The sequence below is a fragment of the Helicoverpa zea genome, chromosome 31, assembly GCF_022581195.2.
Source record: "Helicoverpa zea isolate HzStark_Cry1AcR chromosome 31, ilHelZeax1.1, whole genome shotgun sequence".
In the NCBI taxonomy this organism is placed as follows: Eukaryota; Metazoa; Arthropoda; class Insecta; order Lepidoptera; family Noctuidae; genus Helicoverpa; species Helicoverpa zea.
Window position 1 is genome coordinate 722,917 of NC_061482.1, and position 22,220 is coordinate 745,136.

The 22,220-nt window shown below is 38.3% G+C and overlaps 1 protein-coding gene across 1 annotated transcript in view; it reads left to right on the forward strand.

Moving 5' to 3' along the window:
• Window positions 1-21,905, forward strand: part of LOC124644822 (otoferlin-like) — a 154,704-nt gene extending 132,799 nt beyond the window's left edge. Inside the window, exons 9-26 of the mRNA XM_047184420.1 lie at window positions 7,080-7,236; window positions 10,106-10,292; window positions 11,333-11,519; window positions 13,970-14,093; window positions 14,183-14,454; window positions 14,710-14,900; window positions 15,163-15,360; window positions 15,541-15,657; window positions 15,820-15,972; window positions 16,060-16,260; window positions 16,340-17,752; window positions 17,828-17,962; window positions 18,041-18,483; window positions 18,551-18,840; window positions 18,941-19,139; window positions 19,242-19,480; window positions 19,566-19,845; window positions 20,007-21,905. Of these exons, the coding sequence (XP_047040376.1) occupies window positions 7,080-7,236; window positions 10,106-10,292; window positions 11,333-11,519; window positions 13,970-14,093; window positions 14,183-14,454; window positions 14,710-14,900; window positions 15,163-15,360; window positions 15,541-15,657; window positions 15,820-15,972; window positions 16,060-16,260; window positions 16,340-17,752; window positions 17,828-17,962; window positions 18,041-18,483; window positions 18,551-18,840; window positions 18,941-19,139; window positions 19,242-19,480; window positions 19,566-19,845; window positions 20,007-20,187 (4,967 nt within the window). The 3' untranslated portion in view covers window positions 20,188-21,905. The remainder of the gene's footprint in view (window positions 1-7,079; window positions 7,237-10,105; window positions 10,293-11,332; window positions 11,520-13,969; window positions 14,094-14,182; window positions 14,455-14,709; window positions 14,901-15,162; window positions 15,361-15,540; window positions 15,658-15,819; window positions 15,973-16,059; window positions 16,261-16,339; window positions 17,753-17,827; window positions 17,963-18,040; window positions 18,484-18,550; window positions 18,841-18,940; window positions 19,140-19,241; window positions 19,481-19,565; window positions 19,846-20,006) is intronic.
• Window positions 21,906-22,220: the final 315 nt, after the last annotated feature.

The window sequence follows — 22,220 nt, forward strand, 5'->3', positions numbered from 1 at the left end:
GTATTTGTTTTCTATGTTCCGTGCACCTCTTTTGAACTCCTTCACGCTATTTCAGAATGCAGTGGGTGGACAGGGACGGTCGTCGGGTTGACGGTTGATGAGTATGAAACTTCAAAGCTTCTTGTCTTGTGACTTTTGCTTCATCTTTTATGTACCTATAGCTGTAGATTTTGTAGTTGTTAGAAATCCTGTTCGATCAAAAATATTTGTCACAGCACATAATGTATCTACGATATGCTTTTATGGCTACTCAAGGGTGGTGTAAATATATCTTACATAAGTATTTAATGAAAACATTACAGTGGAAAGACAGACTTATTTTTTATCGAAAAGGGTTCTTAACTTAACGATACCTTTAGAAGGATGTTGAGCTTTTAAATAGTAAGACGTAGGTCTATAAGGATATAGACATTATTAAAGATTAGTATTCTACTATATAATGCAAATAACTTTGTCAATGTAGTTGATATTTTGATTCGTGAACCAAAATTACTGTCGAGCATAGTTTAGTAATTTCACAAAACGTAAGTAGACCTTATTAAGTAGGCCGTTTCGAAAGCTTTAGTTAGTAAAACAAATAGCAGGTTGGTAACCAGTGGGTACGTTACACAGTAATCTTTTTTTTTTCCGACGTCAAAAATCATCAAATGACCCGTTCCGCTGTGGGTTAGCAGCAGTGAGGGAGTGTCAGACTCTTACTGACTAAAAACCGTCGTGTTCCGTCATAGGCCGTTTATGTACCAGGGCCGCGGTATCTACACGGTAATCTTAAGCCCATTGTGTTTTCATAATAGAGACGCATATATATATGTTATGGACCAAGTGATAAATTGGGCAGTATACATAATGCCCGGTCATTATAAAAAATGCCCATTATGAGAGTGCAATTTCATAATAATGATTCAAATAATCAAATTGACCGGGCAGTACACATATTGCCCGTGACCTTTTGGGCAAAGTAATACAAACATGTTTAATTTCAATTTTTTTAGTTATTGCCATTTAACTTAAAATAGACTAAATATTAAACCACTTAAATAATCAGCCTCATGATTTAGATTAATTATGAAGGACTTCTGCCTTTTTTCATCAAATGACCCCCCGCTGTGGGTTAGCAGCGGTGAGGGTGTCAGACTCTTACTGACTGACCGTCGTGTCCTGTCGTAGGCCTTTTATGTACCAGGGCCGCGGTTTTTCGAACAATCCCTCAGCCCCGGCAGACCTTGGCTCTGATGGGCCCCGCTGGGGTTGCTGACATCTCTTTGAGGAGCGCGTGGAACAACGCGCGCCGCCGACACGGGTCTGTTGCCTAAAAATAGACATGAGCGAGCCACGGGAGTCATCTCGCGACACCCTGCGCCCGTGGTGTCTACCTGGTCCAGCGCGGCGGCCGGGATAAGAGGTGCGAACTCTCTGACGTTCCGCCGCCACCTTCTCGAACATATTTGCTTCGCAGAAGGAGGCGACGGCCATTCTCTCTCGCCCCGGACCATGGCCTGAACCAGACCTGGACGCGAGAGGTCGCCGCCGCCTAAAGCCTCGACTAGGACCCGGCGGTGCTCTTCCCACGCAGGGCACTCCTGGACTGTGTGGTCCACCGTGTCCTCGGGGCTGTCCGCACAGTGTTGACACCCGGGCGCTTCCTCACAAGGACTTCTGCCTTAAAAATCCACTAGTTTTTGCATATAAATGTTAAGGAAAGTCATATTAAAAATATAACATAAAATAAAATTAAGAATGGCTGTCTCTGATTGGTCAAAGCGTGTCACGCCATGCGTACTTCCCTCCCCGCCCTCGCACCGCGTAAAATATAGCTTTATTAATTAAATTGCCCAACTGTCATGTTGCAATATAATAATGCCCGTGCAATGTGATAAATAATGAAGTTAAGATAGTTATTAATCACTTGGCCCGATAAAGCTAGACATTATTCATAATGCTCGGGCATTATTTATAATGCCCGAATTAATCACATGGTCCATAACATATATATATAGGTACAAGTACATGACGTAGAGATAATAGTTTCGTAAATAGAGCACTTGCGCATAATTGGCTTAATAAAGCTTCTCACTTAATATTTAATGAGATTAAACCAACTTTGCCGTCTGAAGAATGTTTTAGTTAATCCAACGTCTAGCTTGTAGTTAAATTTACCTCTATAATCTCGACTGTAGATTGCGATGTACTTTGTAGATTAATATATATAAAAAAGCCAGTGTATGTGATAGAAAACAACTTTATTTTCTTATTTTCCGAACTATATATAGGTACTATTGTTATGATCATGAGTCAAGATTCTGCATACAGTTAGCAATCTCATTAAAAGTCTGAAACTCGTGATAGGCAATGTAAGAATAAACTATGAACTTGTCAAATCAATTCACCTTTAAATAGAAACATTTGGTAGAGTATAGTACACACTGGTACTCAGTTGAATCCGGTTACACTGGAAGCCGACCCCAACATAGTTGGGAAAAGGCTCGGGAGATGATGACTTGGTTAAGTATAGGCTCAGGAAATGGACTCGATTTTTAATTACATCGTACACCTAAGCCTACGTGAAATAACTTAGTACGTAAGCAGGTAAGTTTGAACCAATATCTTCGCTATTCATAAATAGGTACCTCCATCTACATCAGGCATTCAGAACTTCCAAAGCTGGATGTTTACCAGTAGATAATACATGAAGAACAAAATGACTAGAGGAGATGTCATAACGAAAAATCTTCTAAGAAAGTAGCGCCGCCAAAATGCGGGTGTGCAGGAGACGAGGAACATTACTGCCTTCTCTCTTTAACGCCTCTTTGAAACCCACCCATTTTTGTAATACCAATCGTTGACAGTGTCTCAAAGAACCCGAGCGCCTTGTTAGTTCACTCGTAAGTATATTTGACCTAGCAGAAGGCGCCTGAACTACCTGCGTTATGGCATCTCCGCTCATCTTTCCTTACTACGTGATATAATACTATTATTGTCGATGTCCTATAACTACTGAGCTTCAGGAGTTCATTCTTCATTCGTAAGTATTCAATGTGCATCCTAAATCCCTGTCGTCATTTCAGGGAATATTTCCAACCTTTCTACACAGCTTATAAAGTTCAATTTAGCTTAACATTGTTCCCAATATTGCGCTGAGCGAAATATTTAAATTAATGGTTAATATTAGTTGCAAACATGACAGTAATATTATTGAAACATTGTAATCGCTGGCGGATATTGTTTGCAATGCGATGTTTTGTTCTCTCATTCAAAATAATTAATGTTGTTTACACTTGTATTAATATTGCGATAACTGCAAATTGGATTATAATGACAAGTTCTGGTAATTAGTGAACACACAGAGCAACTCATCACAACACATTTCTATTGTGTGGCTTGTTGTAAAATTGATTATTAATTACGCATAATGAAATAATGATACATGTAAACACATTACAAACGTTTGTCCATATTATTTACCTAAGCCTACCTCCACCTACAATAATTTGGAGTTCATTATATCAAAAAACAGTATCATGGTCTGTACCCATGTTTATTTTAGAAAGCCAACAAGAGATCAAATGAAAATCTTCAGTACCCTACAAGACAAAATTCATCTTTAAAACAATTTGGAGCCAAACTCAGGAACGAAAGTTCTCGTGGTATTGTTTTCTGAGGAGTAATTCACCAGTTGCTTTTGTTACAAAATTTCCTAAATTGTAAGAGTAGTGTATCTTCCATGCTAGCTGGTTCCTGTAGCTTCACTCGCCTGATGGATCTCTCTGTCTTGTATCGTGTTGTCATGTACAAATAACTAACAAAGGCATATGTCGGAATACCGGGGAATTAGTATTTTGGAAAAAAAACCTAACCTCATGTACACATAGTAAAACTGAAGAATTTAAAACTTGAATTAAATGAGACTTCTTTTGTCTAATTTTTGCTATTAAAATAAATAGATTAAATCTGAACAGAGTCCTGTCGGTTAAGTACAAGAGACGGCAGTAAACAACTTACTGGGTTTTCAACTATACTATACTTCTGACATTGTGGTTAGATGGACCGCAATCTGAACTGCACTGCGGTACTTTGATTATAACTAGATGCACTTTTTACTGGTTAACTTTGCATAGTTGATTCATCTGTTTGGAAACTATCGTACAAACCTGGAAGAAAGAAATAAATAAATATGGTTTTTTTTTTTACTTGCATATATTATAATTAATACTAGTTAAAAAATAAAATAAACTTATGTATATATACAACAATACGGAAATAGATGCTTTTCATATACATACAAACATACATATTTTGGGAATGAAGACATAAAATACACCTAAATAGCAACAGTTAAAGTATAATTTTCTTAGAATTTGAAAACTGGATTGGCATGTTAAATCGCTAAACGTTAAAGCGCCACAATATTTTAGAATACGAAAAATGTCGGAGTAAAATTCTAAAATCTCAGCTATGACACAAATGAATTTCTCGAGCAGGTATTTTGAAAATAAGGTACAGCGCACGGCCACGGTGAATGTTCAAAGTTATTGCTTGAAAATATTTGGAAAATATTCTATCTATCTTTATCTTGAGAACAGTACCTTCATCTGAAATACATTCATATCTGTAAATATAGAAAACATGACTAATTACTACATAGATCATTACTGCCAAGAGAAAAAGACAAACAATGTGGAATACATAACATTATCCTAATTAGTATTATTCCTAATTAATTAATTACGTAATTACAGTAATGAGAGCAACAATATGAGAAGAAAAATACTTCATATTATATCCAGTAACATCAAGAACATTTCTTAGAACCGAAGTAATCATACGTTGTTACGAAAATGTTAAAACAAGCTCGGGCTTTCACAAATAATTAGATTTGATCACAAACTTTCACTTCCTTGTTCAGGTGCTGTTTTTATGACGAAAAACTTCTTATAAATTGATGGTGTGTATAAAAAGTTTGTTGTTTGCTCACTTCGTGGCTGTTAAATATTTAGAAGGAACAGACTATACCTATATTTTCATTGTGTTTTATGTGCGAAAATGTGTTGGTATAGTCGCGTTAATACGACCCATCTCGCTGGTCACCATTTTTTATTACATTTTATATTTTATCTCCGTACCTAATGTTTTGATAATTGTTTTGTGGAATGGTCGCAAATGCAGCAAATATGAGCATGTTGTTGTATTTTATACCCACTCATAACGTATGTACCTACATTGCGCCCGGTCAGCGCAGGGTTGTGTACCTAAACTACTATATTATTTGACACCCAGCCCATGATTAAATCATCACAAACTGAGTTATAGTAGTTATACCAACATACTGAATCCTACCTATTTATCGTTTACCTTAAAGAATATTTACTTGCTAATATTATATTAACCACAAACACTAATTGGTCAGACCTTCTAGTCCCTAACTCACAGTAGTGTAAAAAATATAACACTATTATTAACTTAGAACAAATGCCATTTTCCGAATTGTTTAGTTTACATTAGCAGTTGCCTTTCACATATAACTTTCAAACTATAAAAGATACTGATAGGATACCTATCTTGTTGACTTTGTATGTCCAACAAATGAATCATTTCCTCAATTCTGACATCAAACGCAAAACTTTACCGTACCGAGAACCCTATTAGAGGAGGTCAGGTATTGGTTATGAAGGCACACTGCAGCAAACCCTAACTCAATCCTTAGGGAAACCAAAGTGAACCCTTTTCCTATTATTGGTAATCGTTTATTTTTTGTGTTTTCAAAATGTAACTCGTCAAAAGGATATCGGTAGGACTCAATCGTTTCTTATTATTTAGGAAGAAGATCTTTTACAAAGGACAAGACGTATTCATTCAGTAAATGGCACACATTAGCGTGCCTTTTTACATTACTTACAGTTTTTACTTCGATTCAGTCGTCTTTTATCAGGGATCATAGATATATATTTTCATTACCAAAGGCGTGTATTAGAATAGGTTAAACTCCTACTTACCTATTAAAGTAATTCTGCGGTGTGAATATCGAAACTAGGTTTAAACGTAATTGCGCAGTAAGTAGTTACGAGTATATCCTCGTAAACAAGGCTCCCGCTACATTATTTATGTAATGTAAGTACCCACTGAAATTGCGAACAAATTCATGAATTAAATATAGATACAGTAGAAACTCCCCATAAATATTAACGAAATACCTTAGCATAGGGCAAGTCATGGAATTTTGCTTTTCTGAATAATTCCTTTGAAATATTGTAAAATGTGATACGAACGAATAAGGCTTAGAGTTCACAGTCGATTGGTCCTTGTCGGAGGTAGGATTCGATAATACGAGAAATTCTATTGAATGGCTAAAATGCTCCGAGTAATCGCCCAAAATATGGTGTCGACAATACATTCAATAGATTATCTGAAAATAGAGTTAAGTGGAAACCTGCCTAAATCGAGCTAACTGAATGGAAAACTCTTACAAATAAAATCTTATCTCAAAAAGTATAAAATCGTTCACAAAAGCGGTTACTTCCTTCATAAGAAAGGCGGTTGTTATTAAATATGTATTACAAGGCCAATTTCCAAGACTTGGTGAATTGCTTTGCTATGCCATCATGCGTCAACATGCCAAGCGTGAGCTGTTTAAACTGCACTGGTAAAGTGATCAATAATGTCTGACATCAAACAGTTCTGTATGTCGCGTAAACAGGAATGCCTGATGCAGCTTTGAACATTTGTACCTGTGTATGTAGGTAAACTGTTGTATGTTAGTATAATATATAGGTAAACGTAGATTATAAATTGGTAATGTATTGAGAAAATAGTTCGTCCTGTGATAGATTTTGACAGCTCGAATGTATTAATGTGTAAACTGTTTAGTACAAATAATAATAAATTGTTGATGAAAGCAATTATTGCAAGCAGAAAACTGAGTATGTACACCATTGCTGTTATTATACTTAATCATTAGTTTTTTATTCGTTCTTGATATAAAGGTGACTCACTGACATCAAAGTTACTTTAATACATTCGAGCCATTGCCCATATTTAGTCCAGTTAAGTATAACATTGGTTAAACCAGTACTTTTTGTCAACAGATCGCCAGTTTTTCCACAAATGGGCTTTGCTGACGGACCCTGACGACGTGGCTGCTGGAGCCAAGGGCTACCTGAAGTGTGACATCAGCGTCATCGGCAAGGGAGACACCATCAAAGTTCCACCCAAGAGTGAGAAGGATGAAGACGATATTGAAGCGTAAGTGTTTTCATATCAATAGGATACTGTTTAACTTAGGATTTGGGATAGTTTTTAGGGTTCCGTACCCAAAGGGTAAAACGGGATCCTATTTTTTTCGCTCCTCTGTCCGTCCGTCCGTCCGTCACCAGGCTGTATCTCATGGACCGTGATAGTTAGAGTGAAATTTTCACAGATGATGTATTTTTGTTGCCGCTATAACAACAAATACTGAAAACTAAAATAAAATACATAAAATATAAAATGAATATTTTGGGGGGCTTCCAAACAACAAACGTGATTTTTTTGCTCATTTCTAATAATGGTATGGAACACTTCGTGCGCGAGTCCGACTCGCACTTGGTCGGTTGTAAAGTCTAAAATTATATTTTTTGTTTGTTTGTAACGTAATAGCTCCGAAACTACCGAAAAATTATTTCAATGTTGGAAGCTACACTCTTCTCGAGTAACATAGGCTATATTTTATCCCGGTACGGGCAGTAGTTCCCACGGGACGCGGGTGAAACTGCAGGAAAACGGCTAGTCTCATAATATAGATACTCTAATTTATAGTTCAGGATATAGAAATGAACATCTAAGTAAGTAGCTATTACCTTCTTTCCGTCACTGCTTTAGCTAGACAATCATAATATACAAAGAAAAGTATCTAAATTCATACTAAATTACACCTTTTTGCTTTCGTAAAATCTAAAACAGAATAGGCATGTAGGTACATATTGTATTTCCCTTTTGAACATCAATAAGTATGTCGAATAACGAGAGGCCGTCAAAATTTCACAAAAGGTACACGTTTTCCGGCGCGGCGTCTTTGTGTGAAAAGTTTAAAACCTTCGCTGAAACTGAAGCGTTTCATGTCGAGGGGTTGATGGATTGTTTCACCTGATACCTGACGTTATGTTATAGACTAGCTCTCCCGGCTGTTTCACCCGTGTCCCGTGGGAACTACACCGCGCTCTTAGATAAAAAGGAGCTACTTATAATAGGTAGCCTTTTTAAAACTGAAATATTTTTTTAAATCGAACTAGTCTTCAAAATTCATTCAATTATTGTAAAAACCATTTAAACCCAACTCGCAGAAAAATACTTACAGCAAATAATAGAACGGGAGGTTGCAAGTTCATAAAATTTAGGAACTTAAACTTACCAAGGTATTTTATTCGTCAGAATATTAAGACATTGAACATAGTCTAACTTTAGCATATTTACATACTGACCTAGACTTACATCTCTCGTTTATAAACAAACAAACTGAACGGATAATAACAAAACTTTAAGATGTATGTACCAACACACACACACTCTTATAATAAAATTCTCAGTAATGTTGTACCCGTGTGTTCGAGGCCCGATCCCGGGAGGGTCTACGAAAACAATTCTTATTTCACCGCACATTTTCGTATAACGGAATGTAGCTGTGTTGTACTTCATCTTTTATCTTTACTAATAATATTGTAAATTGGATAGGAAGTGTGTTTTTTGTAGCTTACTTATTTTGGCTTATTTTTGACGATTAGATATTGAATTCGATAAATTCAAGGTCCTATCAGAAAGGCGAAAGTTTATCAGGGTGTATGTTTTTTGTATGTAAGTTTGTGACTTCTTGTCGTCTGAACGGATTTTGATGAAACTTGGTAGCAATACAGATATTTATCAGAAGACCATACCTATAGTCCACCTTTGATCTGATTGCGGAATAACAAATAAAAAAATATGGGTAATTCCTTCAGGATGCGGGTGAAACCGCTGTCGGAAGCTAGTTACGCATATCTTGGTACTGCTGACAGCTGCCGATGACTGAGATCTGAAGATGAAACGTGTTATCGTCAACGGCTGATGGTTGTGTCATCTGATTGGCATGTGTCTATCGTTTTGTCGGTCAGTGCCGGACAGATCTCAGCCACTGTCGGATGTCGGTGTCATTGGCTATATCCTAGTATTACTCAGTTTAACATGTACTCTTGTGTCATGTGTGTCTTTGAAGGTTTTAACAAATAAAGGTCGAAGATTTAACGCCCTAGATATTTCTGACTACTTCAAAAAGATAATTCTGATTGTAGCTAGAAATCTTTCATAGGTTTCAATCTATTTCTAAATCTTTTATCTAACAACAAACATGCCGATTGTCATGTCAGGATGAAGACACGTAAAGAAAGGATTATCCCAACAATATTTCAAAAGTACACTAACCAAAAAACAGTATGGGTATAACACATATTTATACATACGTAGCCATAGCTTGGGCCTCTTCGGTAACTTAATATTTCACGTTAAAAGCCATCACGCGTAACTTTCACGTTGAGGCCTCGGAAAGCAAAACACCTTGCAAAAGTGAAATGTATAAATAATATCACGTATATACCAGTACATTATAAGATTTTGGAGACCTATTTCTTTTCTCTTTGAATGGACCTTTAGAAATGGCTAGTCCACTTATTAACGTACCTACTCGTGACAGGTATTTAAACGGTAATATAATTCATTTTAATATGGTCATTCTACGTGAATAAATGCCAATGGTTAGTCAGGTTATCTTAGCGACGTATTACGCTTAACACTAAATAACATAAAATAAGCTCTACTGACCTTATTTTGGTTAACGTTGTTTTATGTCAGAAAATTGCAAAAACATTTCTATAAAGTTTCTTTCATCCTCGCGAAATTCCCTGGCCTTTGGACACGAGCAGTGAACCGTATTTTTTTTAGATTTTCCTTGATTAAAAATTTACGAGGAAATGAATAAGACAGAACTTTTATTATAATGTCATGAGTACTTTATTAAAAGAGTCTATCTAAGTGCTATCCTTACAAATGAAAACTTGAGCCGTCCGACTGTCTTTTACACATTTTCTAATCAATTCTTAAATGACAGGAACCTACTTCTACCCGACGGGGTACCAATTGAGCGTCAACGAGCCAGATTCATCGTCAAGATCCACAAAGCTGATGGTCTACCGAAGATGAACTACTCCATCTTAGCCAACGTGAAGAGAGCGTTTACTGGAGAGAGCCAGGACTTGGTGGATCCTTATGTCCAAGTGTGCTTCGCTGGGATGACTGTAAGTTGGATCCATGCTTTTAAAAAGACTTAACACATCATTATATCAGCCACTTACCGTCTAGTGAGGAACGTAGGTCTTTTCCAAAAATGCTAACTATCCCAATCTTGGGCAACCCACACGTTGTTCATGAATATTCTCCTTTTTATCATGTCGGCCATTAAAATATACGCTTACTATGAGAAAATGTTACGGGAAAAAATGCCTTGTTTCAGTTCCTTATAATAAACGAGTATATTATACACTCGCTGTTGCCTTCGGGTAAACTGTCGGGGCTCAAGTAAAAAGCCTTTAATCTAGATTCAATTCTATTCACTCAAATACCAGTCTGGTAGTATTTTAGGACTTTCTTATGTTTTTGTTTTATAAAATACAGTCATATGAACTGATGTGAGTCTATGATAATGATGTCGTCGACATTTCTATTACATACAATCCCAACTTATTTTAGTAGGTAGGTTGTAAGTAGACTATATTCTAATTTGTTATCGTCTATAATAATCGAATACATCCAAATATTATGTACTCGAGTGCCTTCACCAATCTCGACACGTGTACCTGTGCCGTGTAGCAAACAGAAACATCAATAAGTATGCATATATAATAAGCACCTATCTCAATGTCCTCTCGACCTCTTGTTTTATGAGCCGACTTTTTGTTTATTTACTTTGTGGTGTGTACAAATTTTCACCATTATTGGACTAGTAGTCGTCAAGCACAGCTGCTGTGCACGTGGTCTCAGATTCAGTTCCTAGGTCAAGCCGAAATCACTTGGTGGTTTTAAGAAGCTATCACAAAGCAGCTTGGAGTATAGAAGCTAGTGTACTACCGACACTCTGCCTGGATGCCATAATTAGGCTGTCCGCCCACGTCAGAATTTTTGTAAGACATATAATTGGACCGATTCTTGTAGGTGTCACTGTGACTAGGATTTTTGACCGACTTTTTGCAGAACGTGTGCGTTACACTACTGATATCTCTGTGTCCTATTTTTCTCCTACAAAAAATTGGTCATCGTATAATAAAATTTTCTATTTCAGGGCTCAACATCAGTCCGCAAGAACTCGTACACCCCCACCTGGAACGAGCAGATAGTCTTCACGGAGATGTTCCCGCCGCTGTGCCAACGCATCAAGATTCAGCTGCGAGACAACGATCCCGTGCACCCCAACGTCATTGGGACCCACTTCATCGATCTCAAGTCCATCTCCAATGATGGGGAGAGAGGTAGGTTGGGGTCTGATGTACGTCTGTGTCAACGCATCTAGATCCAGCTGCGAGAAGACGACCCCGTTCACCCCAACGTTATTGGGACCCACTTCATCGATCTCAAGTCCATAACCAATGATGGAGAGAGAGGTAGGTTGGGGTCTGATGTGCCTCGGTGTCTGCGCATCAAGGTCCAGCTGCGAGACACCGACCCCGGGCACCCTAACGTCATTGGGACTTTGGGACCCACTTCATCGATCTCAAGTCCATCTCCAATGATGAAGAGAGAGGTAGGTTTGGTCTTTCGAAAAAGAAAGAAAAGAAAAGAAAAGAAAAACCATTTATTTGACACACAAATGACGCAAGAAACAAACACACACAGATACAAACAAATAAATCAAGGGACAATACAAAAAGAAGAACAAAAAGAAAAGCGCTGCAGCTGCGTCATTCATGTGTGAAAAGGGGCAGCGCTCAGCATAAATGCTGTGACTCGCACACGCAGGCACGAGACAACAGCGCTGGTTTTCAGCGCTGACCCAACACATGACTTTGCCTCTCGGTACTATACAATCCTGACGCCGTTTCGGCACGAATAAAGTAAATAAATATCGCTGTATCGCTGCTAAAGGAATGACTTGTTTAACATAAGGTTCTTGGATAACATAAAATTCTTGGATAACATAAGGTCTAGCAACAGTTTCAAAGACTTTACTTACCACCTCCATATTCTCTGTTTTATAAAGTTTTTACAGCAATACTGCAAGTATCGTAAACACATTAAATTTTTAACATTACGAGTTGACATACTTAAAGATTTTGTGTGACCTGCCTCATTGTCTGACTATAATGAAATACTGAAAGTTTGCCAAACCGCTTTTCATTTCCTTGTTTAATTTGTGTCATGTAAGTTCATTGTTGCCGGTTTTGTTTCCTTTAGAGTTTGTTCGGTCTCATATGAATAGTTAGGTGAACATTACAACGATCAGGTATTTTGCCGGAATCAGGTAAAAACTTTAATTGAATTCACGATTTTCTGTCGGCCGACTGTTTAGTCGAGTGTGAGAAAAAGTATTCATGGTACATCTTTAATTCAATATCTGTCATATCGATCAGTTTCTTTATAATTATTGATGTGTCTTTATGTTGATCTTAAACAATGGCTCACCTATATAGAAGCAATTTTAAAGTGGACTGATGGAAAATATCTTATGGCAGCCCACGCTGGATTATCTTTGATTACTTTCCTCCTTCAAGGAGGCTTAAAACTTTACTTAATCCTTTTCTAATCGACATTTAGGCTTGAAGTAACAAGTATTTTGTTATTTGTGAATGAAACTCTTAAAAAAATACCCATCAAAATAATATTATTTTCATAGTAGAAATACATATTTCACACATTGGGAATTCATTGAGACTAAAATAGACCTGTTCTATCATTGCAGTAAATATAGGAAGTTCATAAAGCAATGATCCATTAAATTGTTTGAGAAGTAATAAGTTCGCGTGCTCACTGAGATGCAAACTGCTGCAAATATAGTTCTTCTCCATATTCATCACAGCTGAACGAAAGGTCATGCGGGTCTTTTACTATTCGTACTCTGACCTTCGCATGAATATCTTTATGTATGTGTGTGGTTGTATACCGATAGATATTATTCACGTAGGTATCAGATATCCAAAGTATGTCAACAAGACTATATACTTCCCCGGTTACTACCTCACTGTAGGTCCTTATGTATTCCCTTTTATGTATACTCCCTTGCGTACTAACCTACATATGTATTTCTTCTATATACTCCCGCATGTACAATACCTTATTTATTTACCTTATCTACTTCTTATTAACACCTCTTTATGTAAAACCTGATGATTCCCCTATATAGTCTCTTATATACTCCCCCTACAAGCTCTCTTATGTACCTACCGATCCTGCCATAGTATGTACATAAGTTGTGTATTTCGTCTCAAGAAGATAATTGGTAGAAAGCTTCAGTCACATATCGTTGTTATATTTCTAAAATGGTCACGAAACAGTTATGTTCCTAAATTAAACTGTCATGTAGAAAGATAGATGATGCCTTGTACCCTGGATAGAACAATTATACAAGCTGGATATCTGACGGTGGACAATATAAAACCTAGTAATTCCACACAAGAGAGGTTTGTATTCTATAGCATTAATAAAAATAAATAAGGATGCATCTACACGGTGCAAGGAGCTTGCGCGCGTTGACGCAACGCGCAGGTTACATGCATTTTAAAAACGTGCGGATCTAGCGACTCCAGCATGTACCAAAAGAAAATACCCACCCGCGTGCTCTTGTCCTGTCACTTGCGCAGTTACATGCACCTTGTAGATGGACCCTAAGATTATAACCATCAGAAGTGGCTGTCGAAACTCTAGATACTTATGTTTTTTCAGAAAAATATTACTCTGCAATTCATTACCTATGATATCTGTCCAGGGTTCCTGCCGACTTTCGGTCCAGCTTACATCTACATGTACGGGTCTACACGCGACTACAGCTTGCTGGATCAGCACGCAGGATTGAATATGGGGATGGGTGAAGGAGTATCCTACAGGGGAAGGTATGAACTTGTTGCCAAGTTGACCTGATGAAAACACTGGTATATTAGAGGAAATATCTACGTTCACTAAACTAAACGTATCGTTACAGGATCCTGATATCCATTCGCACCGAAATAATCGACAGTCTGGAGTGCCCAGCCTCAGACATAGAGGTGGAACCAATTCCACCAATAAACGAACAGAGCTTTGAGAAAAACGAGGAGTTTTTTCTGTTCGCCAGCATCTTCGAAGCCAACATGATAGACAAACGTCTAACTGACAAACCGCTGCAGTTTGAACTCAGCATTGGCAATTCTGGTAACTCGCTGGACGGTCACCACGAGTCAGTCAAACGACCCCAGGACTTGGATGCTGAATTAGGTAAGTTCTTAAAAGATTTAAGGATGTTGATGGCAAAAGAGGCACGTCTTGAACAATTACTAGCTATTACAAACTGCTGCATAAAGTTAAGAGTGAGGTATATTTCTTTTAAATCGAATTTGCGCACTTTGAACCTGAAAAACGAGCTTTGTCTTACTACCTTAGCTGCTCCCTACAATACAGCACAACAATAACCATAACCAAAATAAAAGCCAAATACTACCACGACATTTACACATATTTCTTCATCTCCAGACGAAATAAGTGCCGACACCGGCTACTGGCAGAGCACGACGCACCCGACAAAAGCGTCATCGACCGACAAGACTTACTATTATCTGCCATATTGGGATCACAAGCAGTGCATGCATGTTCGCAGCATCTGGCCAGACCATCGCCGACGCATGTACAACTCCAACCTTATTGCGAAGATCATTGAGAAATATGTAAGTTTCGCTTGAACTAATGTTTTAGTAACAGCATTGTAAGAGGATTCTACTAAATCCTTCTTGTTTAAAACGGACTGAGAATATACAACATAAGACGCATTGCATACCCACCATAATTTAAACAATATGATAAGGCATCTTAGCCATCGACGGTGCTCAATTAAAAATTGTATATTATGAACGGTGACTAAGCTAACTAAGAGCTGAGACGTTATATGAAAACATTTATAGAAATTAATACTCTTCCGTTACTTTGCAGGAGGAAGGATTAAGCGATGCTCAAGCAGCAATAGAGGCGGACTCAAGCCCCGATATCTCCTGCGTGCTGATGCTGAAGACGACCCTGGAAGCTGTCAGCGTCGCGTGCACCGCGTACGTGCGCCACATGGCCAGCGCTCAGCCCTTCGGCAACACCAAGCTCGATAAGGAGAGGCAGAAACAATGCGTCTATGAAATCGTAAGTAATATTGAAAGTATTCCATGTATAATTTGGAAATTTCAAAAAATGAATTCATCAAGACTTTTTGAGGAATGACGAGTAATGGAGACTGGAAGCCAACCCCAACATGGGAAAGGAGCAGGAGATGATGATGATGATGAATGAAAGACTTCATAGATTTTATTTTTCAAATTACAGGAACACATTGCAGCAATGACCAAAAGCCTTAGGGCTTTGATTACAAAGCACTCGATCAAGGAGCGTCTGCGCACCGCTTTCACATATCTGAACAAATTGAAGCATCTTTGTGAAGATGTAAGTACACGACAACATCTTTAACATTATAATCTACTAGCAACCCAGTATTTTGCCACTATTCAACGGCTGTAATTATACATATAAACCTTTCTCTTTTTATACTACCTATGTAGTGATGAATGAAAACTTTCAATAACCAATGTATCTTCTTATTTTTAGTCGCAGCACGCATTGCCAGATGTATTCATCTGGTTGATAAGCAACGGCAAACGCCTGGCATACCATCGAGTTCAAGCCAGAGATATCATTTATTCTGATTACACAAATGAATGCGGTAAACTTTGCGGCAAGATGCAGACTATTTTCCTTAAGGTATATAAATGACGTATATTTATCTCTTTATCTTGAACTTTGTTATAATCTACACTTGTTTCATTATTTATTTGGTCACATTTACAGTGGCCTGGTAAGAAGTCGGCTTCACCAAGCGGTTGGTCCATTCCTGCTAAGATCAGTGTGTACCTGTGGCTCGGTATACTGCAGGATAAGAAGCATTACATCGATGGTCTGCCCCAGGGCTATGAGCTCAGCTCCGAGTTAAGGAATGCTGACAAACTGCGTTCCAACGCCCCGTCTACGATCTTTTACGCCGAAAAACATGTAAGGAATATAATTTATCTTCTACAAACAACTTTTTTAAGGTTGACAGAATATGTTAACATTCTCATTTTAATTTCAGAATTTCCAAATGCGTGCTTACGTATATCAAGCTCGATCTTTGATTGGATCTGACTCCTCTGGGCTGTCTGATCCATTTGCACGCATCATTATCGGCGAGAGCACAGCTACCACACAAGTCATTGATGAAACATTGAGTCCCACCTGGGACGAACTGCTCGTGTTCGACGACGTGCTGCTGTACAGCACTATTGAACGAATTAGGGCCGACCCGCCCACAGTCGTCATTGAGATCTTTGATCAAGACAAAGTTGGTAAATCCGAGTTCATTGGCAGAACACTGGCAAAACCACGCATTAAAACTTACGAAGATGTCCAGGGAGGCTCTCAAACTCTACCATCATTGGAGTGGTATGAAATCACGCGTGGTGATGATCGAGCTGGAGAACTGCTCGCCACGTTTGAACTGCTGGAAATACCTCCCAAACAAGATGCGTCAATTCTGCCCGATTTACCCTCACCACGAGAGGCTAACGGGAAGCCACCAATTGATATCAACAAGGGCCCAATACTTCCCGTACCCAGGGGCATTCGTCCAACACTATCCAAGTACCGCATTGAAGTACTTTTCTGGGGGTTGCGTGACTTGAAACGGGTTCACCTCCTGACAGTAGACAAACCTCGAGTTGATATTGAATGTGCCGGCAATATCCTGTACTCGTCTGTAATTCAGAATGCCAAGCGCAATCCCAACTTTACAAATCCCATTAAATTCGTTGATGTGGAACTGCCAGATCAGGATTTGTACAGACCACCTCTGACCATACGCGTGGTCGACTGTCGAAGTTTCGGAAGAATCACTCTGGTAGGGACTCATACGATAAACTCTATTCACAAGTACATCTTTACCCCGATGAGCAAGCGCGAGCGAGACATCGAGGAAAGGAAGAAATCTCTGATTCCCTTGCAAAACATTGATTTACGAGCTAACTGCATCGTTCAGGATGACGCATTCGCTATCGAAAATGAAAAAGAGAGCTGCCCATTGCTGCTAAGAGATGGCAAGGGTAATATTTCATATGGTTCCAGCATTAGGTCACATATCTATACTCGTAAGAAGTATGACAAACGTGACTCAATGAAGAAGCGTAAGGCCAGCACTGACTCAGTGTTAGATGATGACGAGGGCAGCAAAGATTGGTGGACTAAGTACTTTGCTTCAGTTGAAGCTATGATTGAGGACGAAAAAGAAGCCAAAAGGGAGCGCCAAGGTTTTCTGCAGCCAGCACAAGTGTCATATGTCAGTGAAATTCGCTCACCGAGAGACGACATACATGCAGTGAGACCGGATCGTGATAGAGATCGTGACAAAGACAAAGATCGGATTAAAAAGAGACAACCAGCATCACCAAAACCTAAAGCCAGTCCAACACTGGCTAAGAAAAATCAGATACCGCGCGCAGCATTGGCTAAAGTTAGTTATAAACCTTCGAAACTTATTTCTACCATTAAACCACTTTAGATAATATTACAATTTATTTACTTTCAGATATATCCACATGAGCTGGAGGCTGTGCCTGAATATGATGAATTCAAAGAATGGCTCCACTCCTTTGAGCTGTACAGGGGCAAGAAGACTGGTGACGACTCGGAAGATGAAAACAGAGTCGTAGGCGTCTTCAAGGTAATGTAGAATATTTTGCAATGAACTTACTTCTTCTACGAGCTTATTTAATTTATTTTTAATTACTTGTTATTTTAGGGAGCCGTCAAAGTTTACAAGTGGCCGCTGCCACGAGGAATTGATGACCACACCGTTATGGGATTTGATCCAAATTTTGGGTTTTTCCAAGGTGTTCCGAATAACGAACCCATCCACGTGCTTGTACGCGTATATATTGTAAAGGCTACCGATTTACATCCGATGGACCTTAATGGAAAAGCTGACCCTTATATTGTGCTGCATTTGGGATCAAAGAGAATCAGCGACAAAGAAAACTATGTGTCCAAGCAACTAAACCCTGTATTTGGAAAGTGTTTTGAAATCGAAGCAACATTCCCCCAAGACTCGATGCTGACTATACAAGTCCTGGACTGGGACTTGCTCGGAGCTGATGATCTGATCGGAGAAACTAAGATTGATCTTGAGAATCGTTTCTACAGTCGACATAGGGCTACCTGCGGACTGCCCATGAAATATGAAGAGTAGGTATAATTTTTATATCATGTTTTACTAACATAGCATTAAATACTAACACACTAACATGTTTAGACAAGGCTACAACCGCTGGCGCGATGCTATGAAGCCGACTCAAATCTTGGCCAAACTCTGCAAAGATGGGAAATTGGATCCTCCTGTCTATGAACACGGTCGTGTGAAGGTCGGTCGTACTGTGTTCAATATGCCGATGGACGATACTGAGCTGTTCTCCAACCCCGACACTGTGGAAGAACAGATGGCGCTGGTAGTGCTCCGCCGGTGGCAGGAAGTACCGCGGGTTGGGACCCGCCTCGTCACCGAACACGTTGAGACTAGACCGTTATACAACCCCAGCAAACCTGGTAAGAGGAAAATCGTAGTGACATATTGTGACAATTTAATACTAACCAAAATCATCAAAGTGTACCATTCAGCAAAAATCTAATCCACTTTTACTTGCAGGTATTGAGCAAGGCCGCCTAGAGATGTGGGTGGACATGTTCCCCATGGACATGCCACTCCCAGGCCCGCCGATGGACATATCAGCTCGCAAGCCCAAGTCCTATGAGATGAGGGTCATCATCTGGAACACTGATGACGTAGTGCTGGAAGACGACGCATTCTTCACGGGAGAAAAGATGTCTGACATTTATGTTAAGGGGTAAAAACTTTTTCTTCTTGAAAATATTAATGAGTCCGCCATCTAATAAATTTGATCATAATAATATTGTGTGAGCACTAAACATTCTTCATCTCTTTGCAGGTGGGTGAAGGGTCCCGACGACTGTCAATGCACAGACATACATTACCGTTCTTTGACCGGAGAAGGAAACTTCAACTGGCGTTTCATATATCCTTTCGACTACCTGGAAGCCGAGGAACGCATAGTGATCTCCCGCAAAGAGTCTCTGTTTTCTTGGGATGAGACCGAGTGCAAGATACCAGCCCGCCTTGAACTGCAAGTGTGGGATGCTGATCATTTCTCTGCAGATGACTTTTTGGGTAATGATCAAACTTGACCGTATTATTGGTTATGGTTAAAATACCATATAAGAAGAAATAAAACAAATTCCCAATCCCGTTTCAGGCGCCATTACCCTGGACTTGAGCAGATTCCCGCGCGGAGCCAAGTCCTCAAAGCTGTGCACTCTGGACATGCTGCAATATGACGGCTCCGTGCCCATGGTCAACATCTTCAAACAGAAGCGCGTCAAAGGCTGGTGGCCATTCTACATAAAGCGCGACACGGAAGAAATGGAGCTCACGGGGAAAGTGGAAGCCGAGATACATCTGCTGACCCGCGAGGAAGCTGACAAGGTGCCGGCTGGCCTCGGCCGGAGCGAGCCCGACCCCCTGGATAAACCTAAGTGAGAATTTGGAAAATATGTATTTCCTCTTTCGCGTTCGATAGCAGGTATCTTTCAACACCCAACGTTTTTAAAGGGGTGGCTTGTTCGGCTTTCTTCAATATTGATACCATCAGGTGCCTTAGTTGTAGATATGTCATTATAAGTTGTTTTGTTCGCAGTCGACCCGATGCCTCGTTCATGTGGTTCCTGAACCCGCTGAAGTCGATCCGGTACATCGTGTGGCACAACTACAAGTGGACTATCCTGAAGCTCTCCATCGTCATATTGCTGGCTTTGATGTTCCTGCTGCTGGTTTACGCAGTACCCGGGTACACGGTCAAGAAACTTCTGGGAGCTTAAAATGGACCTTACGCTAACGATTCAGTCACATATACTACAGCCGATTAACAACAATATTCTTTTAAATTAGATTAGGTTTTGATGTCTATTTATCACAAAAAATGCAAAAAAAAAACACAAAAATATTTTAATTCATTGTATCCACATATTTAATCAATAGATCATTATCCACAGTTGTATCTATGTAGAAAGTATTATCAAATAGAGAAATCTACTTTAAAATAAATATAAAAATGTATATTTAGAGATAAGTAATAATATATATAAAGATATTATATATTTCAACGTATCTATATATTTTATCATATTATTATACTTACCCGTAAGTCAAGCTTACTTTAAACTTAACATTTGTGTCTATAACTTCGCATTTTACGAATGTTCAAAAGTAATAGAAAGATACATACAAAAGACATAAAATATTAGAATCAAATTTTCTTTGCCAATTGATAAAATTCCAAATTTCCCAATATCTGATGAAATAAATGCAATTTTTAACGTTCTTGAAAATATGAATACCAAACAAGTTGAGCCTATCTATAGCCAAAAATGTTCTTTACAAACAATTCACGCTATAAAGTATAAGTTGAAGCACTCATTAATTTTAACAATTAACTCATAAAACTTAATGATTAATCGTATTAAATAAGCTCTTTCTTTCTTGTTACTAGAATGTTTCTGTCCTGATAGCCACACTATTATTTCACCTTCCCTTCTTACTCAAACGATTGCTACATGATTCAGTCTATGTATCCCTTGGTCGCTTCTCCGTCTATAACTATAATTTCCGACTTATATATAATCTGTCACCACATCACTTCATAACCGTACTTGTATGTACGCTGGCATCCCAACTTCTCTGTCACTGAATACCTACCTACATTTTCACTTTCCGAGTGATCATGAACATCTTGAATGCTTTGCATCGAATAAGGTCTCCAACATGTATTAATCTATGATATTTTTCAAACCTGCAATCGTAGCTTCAGTAATCTCGAAGCTGTTCTCCGACTATCCTGAAAAAAATAGAAGTTAATCATAGACATATTATTATCAACATTTTAACCAATCATAAATAAACTTAATGAATGTTTAACCATAGCTGTAACACCATATTTAACCATAGACATAAGATTTCAATTAACCGAACGTATTCGCATTTAACAGTAGGAAATCATATTTATCGAACATGAATATAATAATCAAATAGTAGAACATATTTAACCGAATTAATAAATATTAATCTTCGATGTTGTACCATATCACCCCACTGTTTAGTTTAATCAAAAATTGTATCAATTAGAAGAAAAAGAACACCTAGAAAAAATAGATCCAACCAATCTTATTAGAACCAATATTTCACCCATTATTAGTGTTTACCACTTTAGTTTTAGCAGTCTATATACTCACAGTTACGTCTATCTGTTCTGATGAATTTTACCGTGTTTTTCAATTCAATAGTTCATGTACCGTAGTGAATGCAACGCAAAAATCTTTACCAGTCAAATGTAAATTTGCATCATCAAAAATAACTTTCAGATATATTTAAAAACAAGGCGTTAATTACAATTTGACCAAATAAATTATTTCAAATCAATTATTATCAATTATTAACATTTGACAGATAAAGTATTTTTAGTAGTTATAGAAATTAAGCATATTCTATGTGTGATATATTCTATATAATCTATTAATAAATAAGCTCCCTAGCCAACAAATTTGCGTTTTATTTCTAGTTTATAATAGATCATTATACCTACAAAGTACTCCCAAAGCAACTATCGAGTCAACTCTCGCAGTTCTCTTTCGTCCATACCCATGGACAGTGGATGCACACACTTAGTTTCAATCTTCATATAATAACGAAGGTCCGACAGTCGTGAAGTCTTACTCTGAGTACATAATTATATATAATTTATATGGAAATGCTTAACAATTATAATCACTCCTGTGACAATAAAGTGTTAAAACTGTATCAGATCATCCTGCAAAATTTGGGCACTCATCTCTTCATCCCAAAAAAAAACACATTT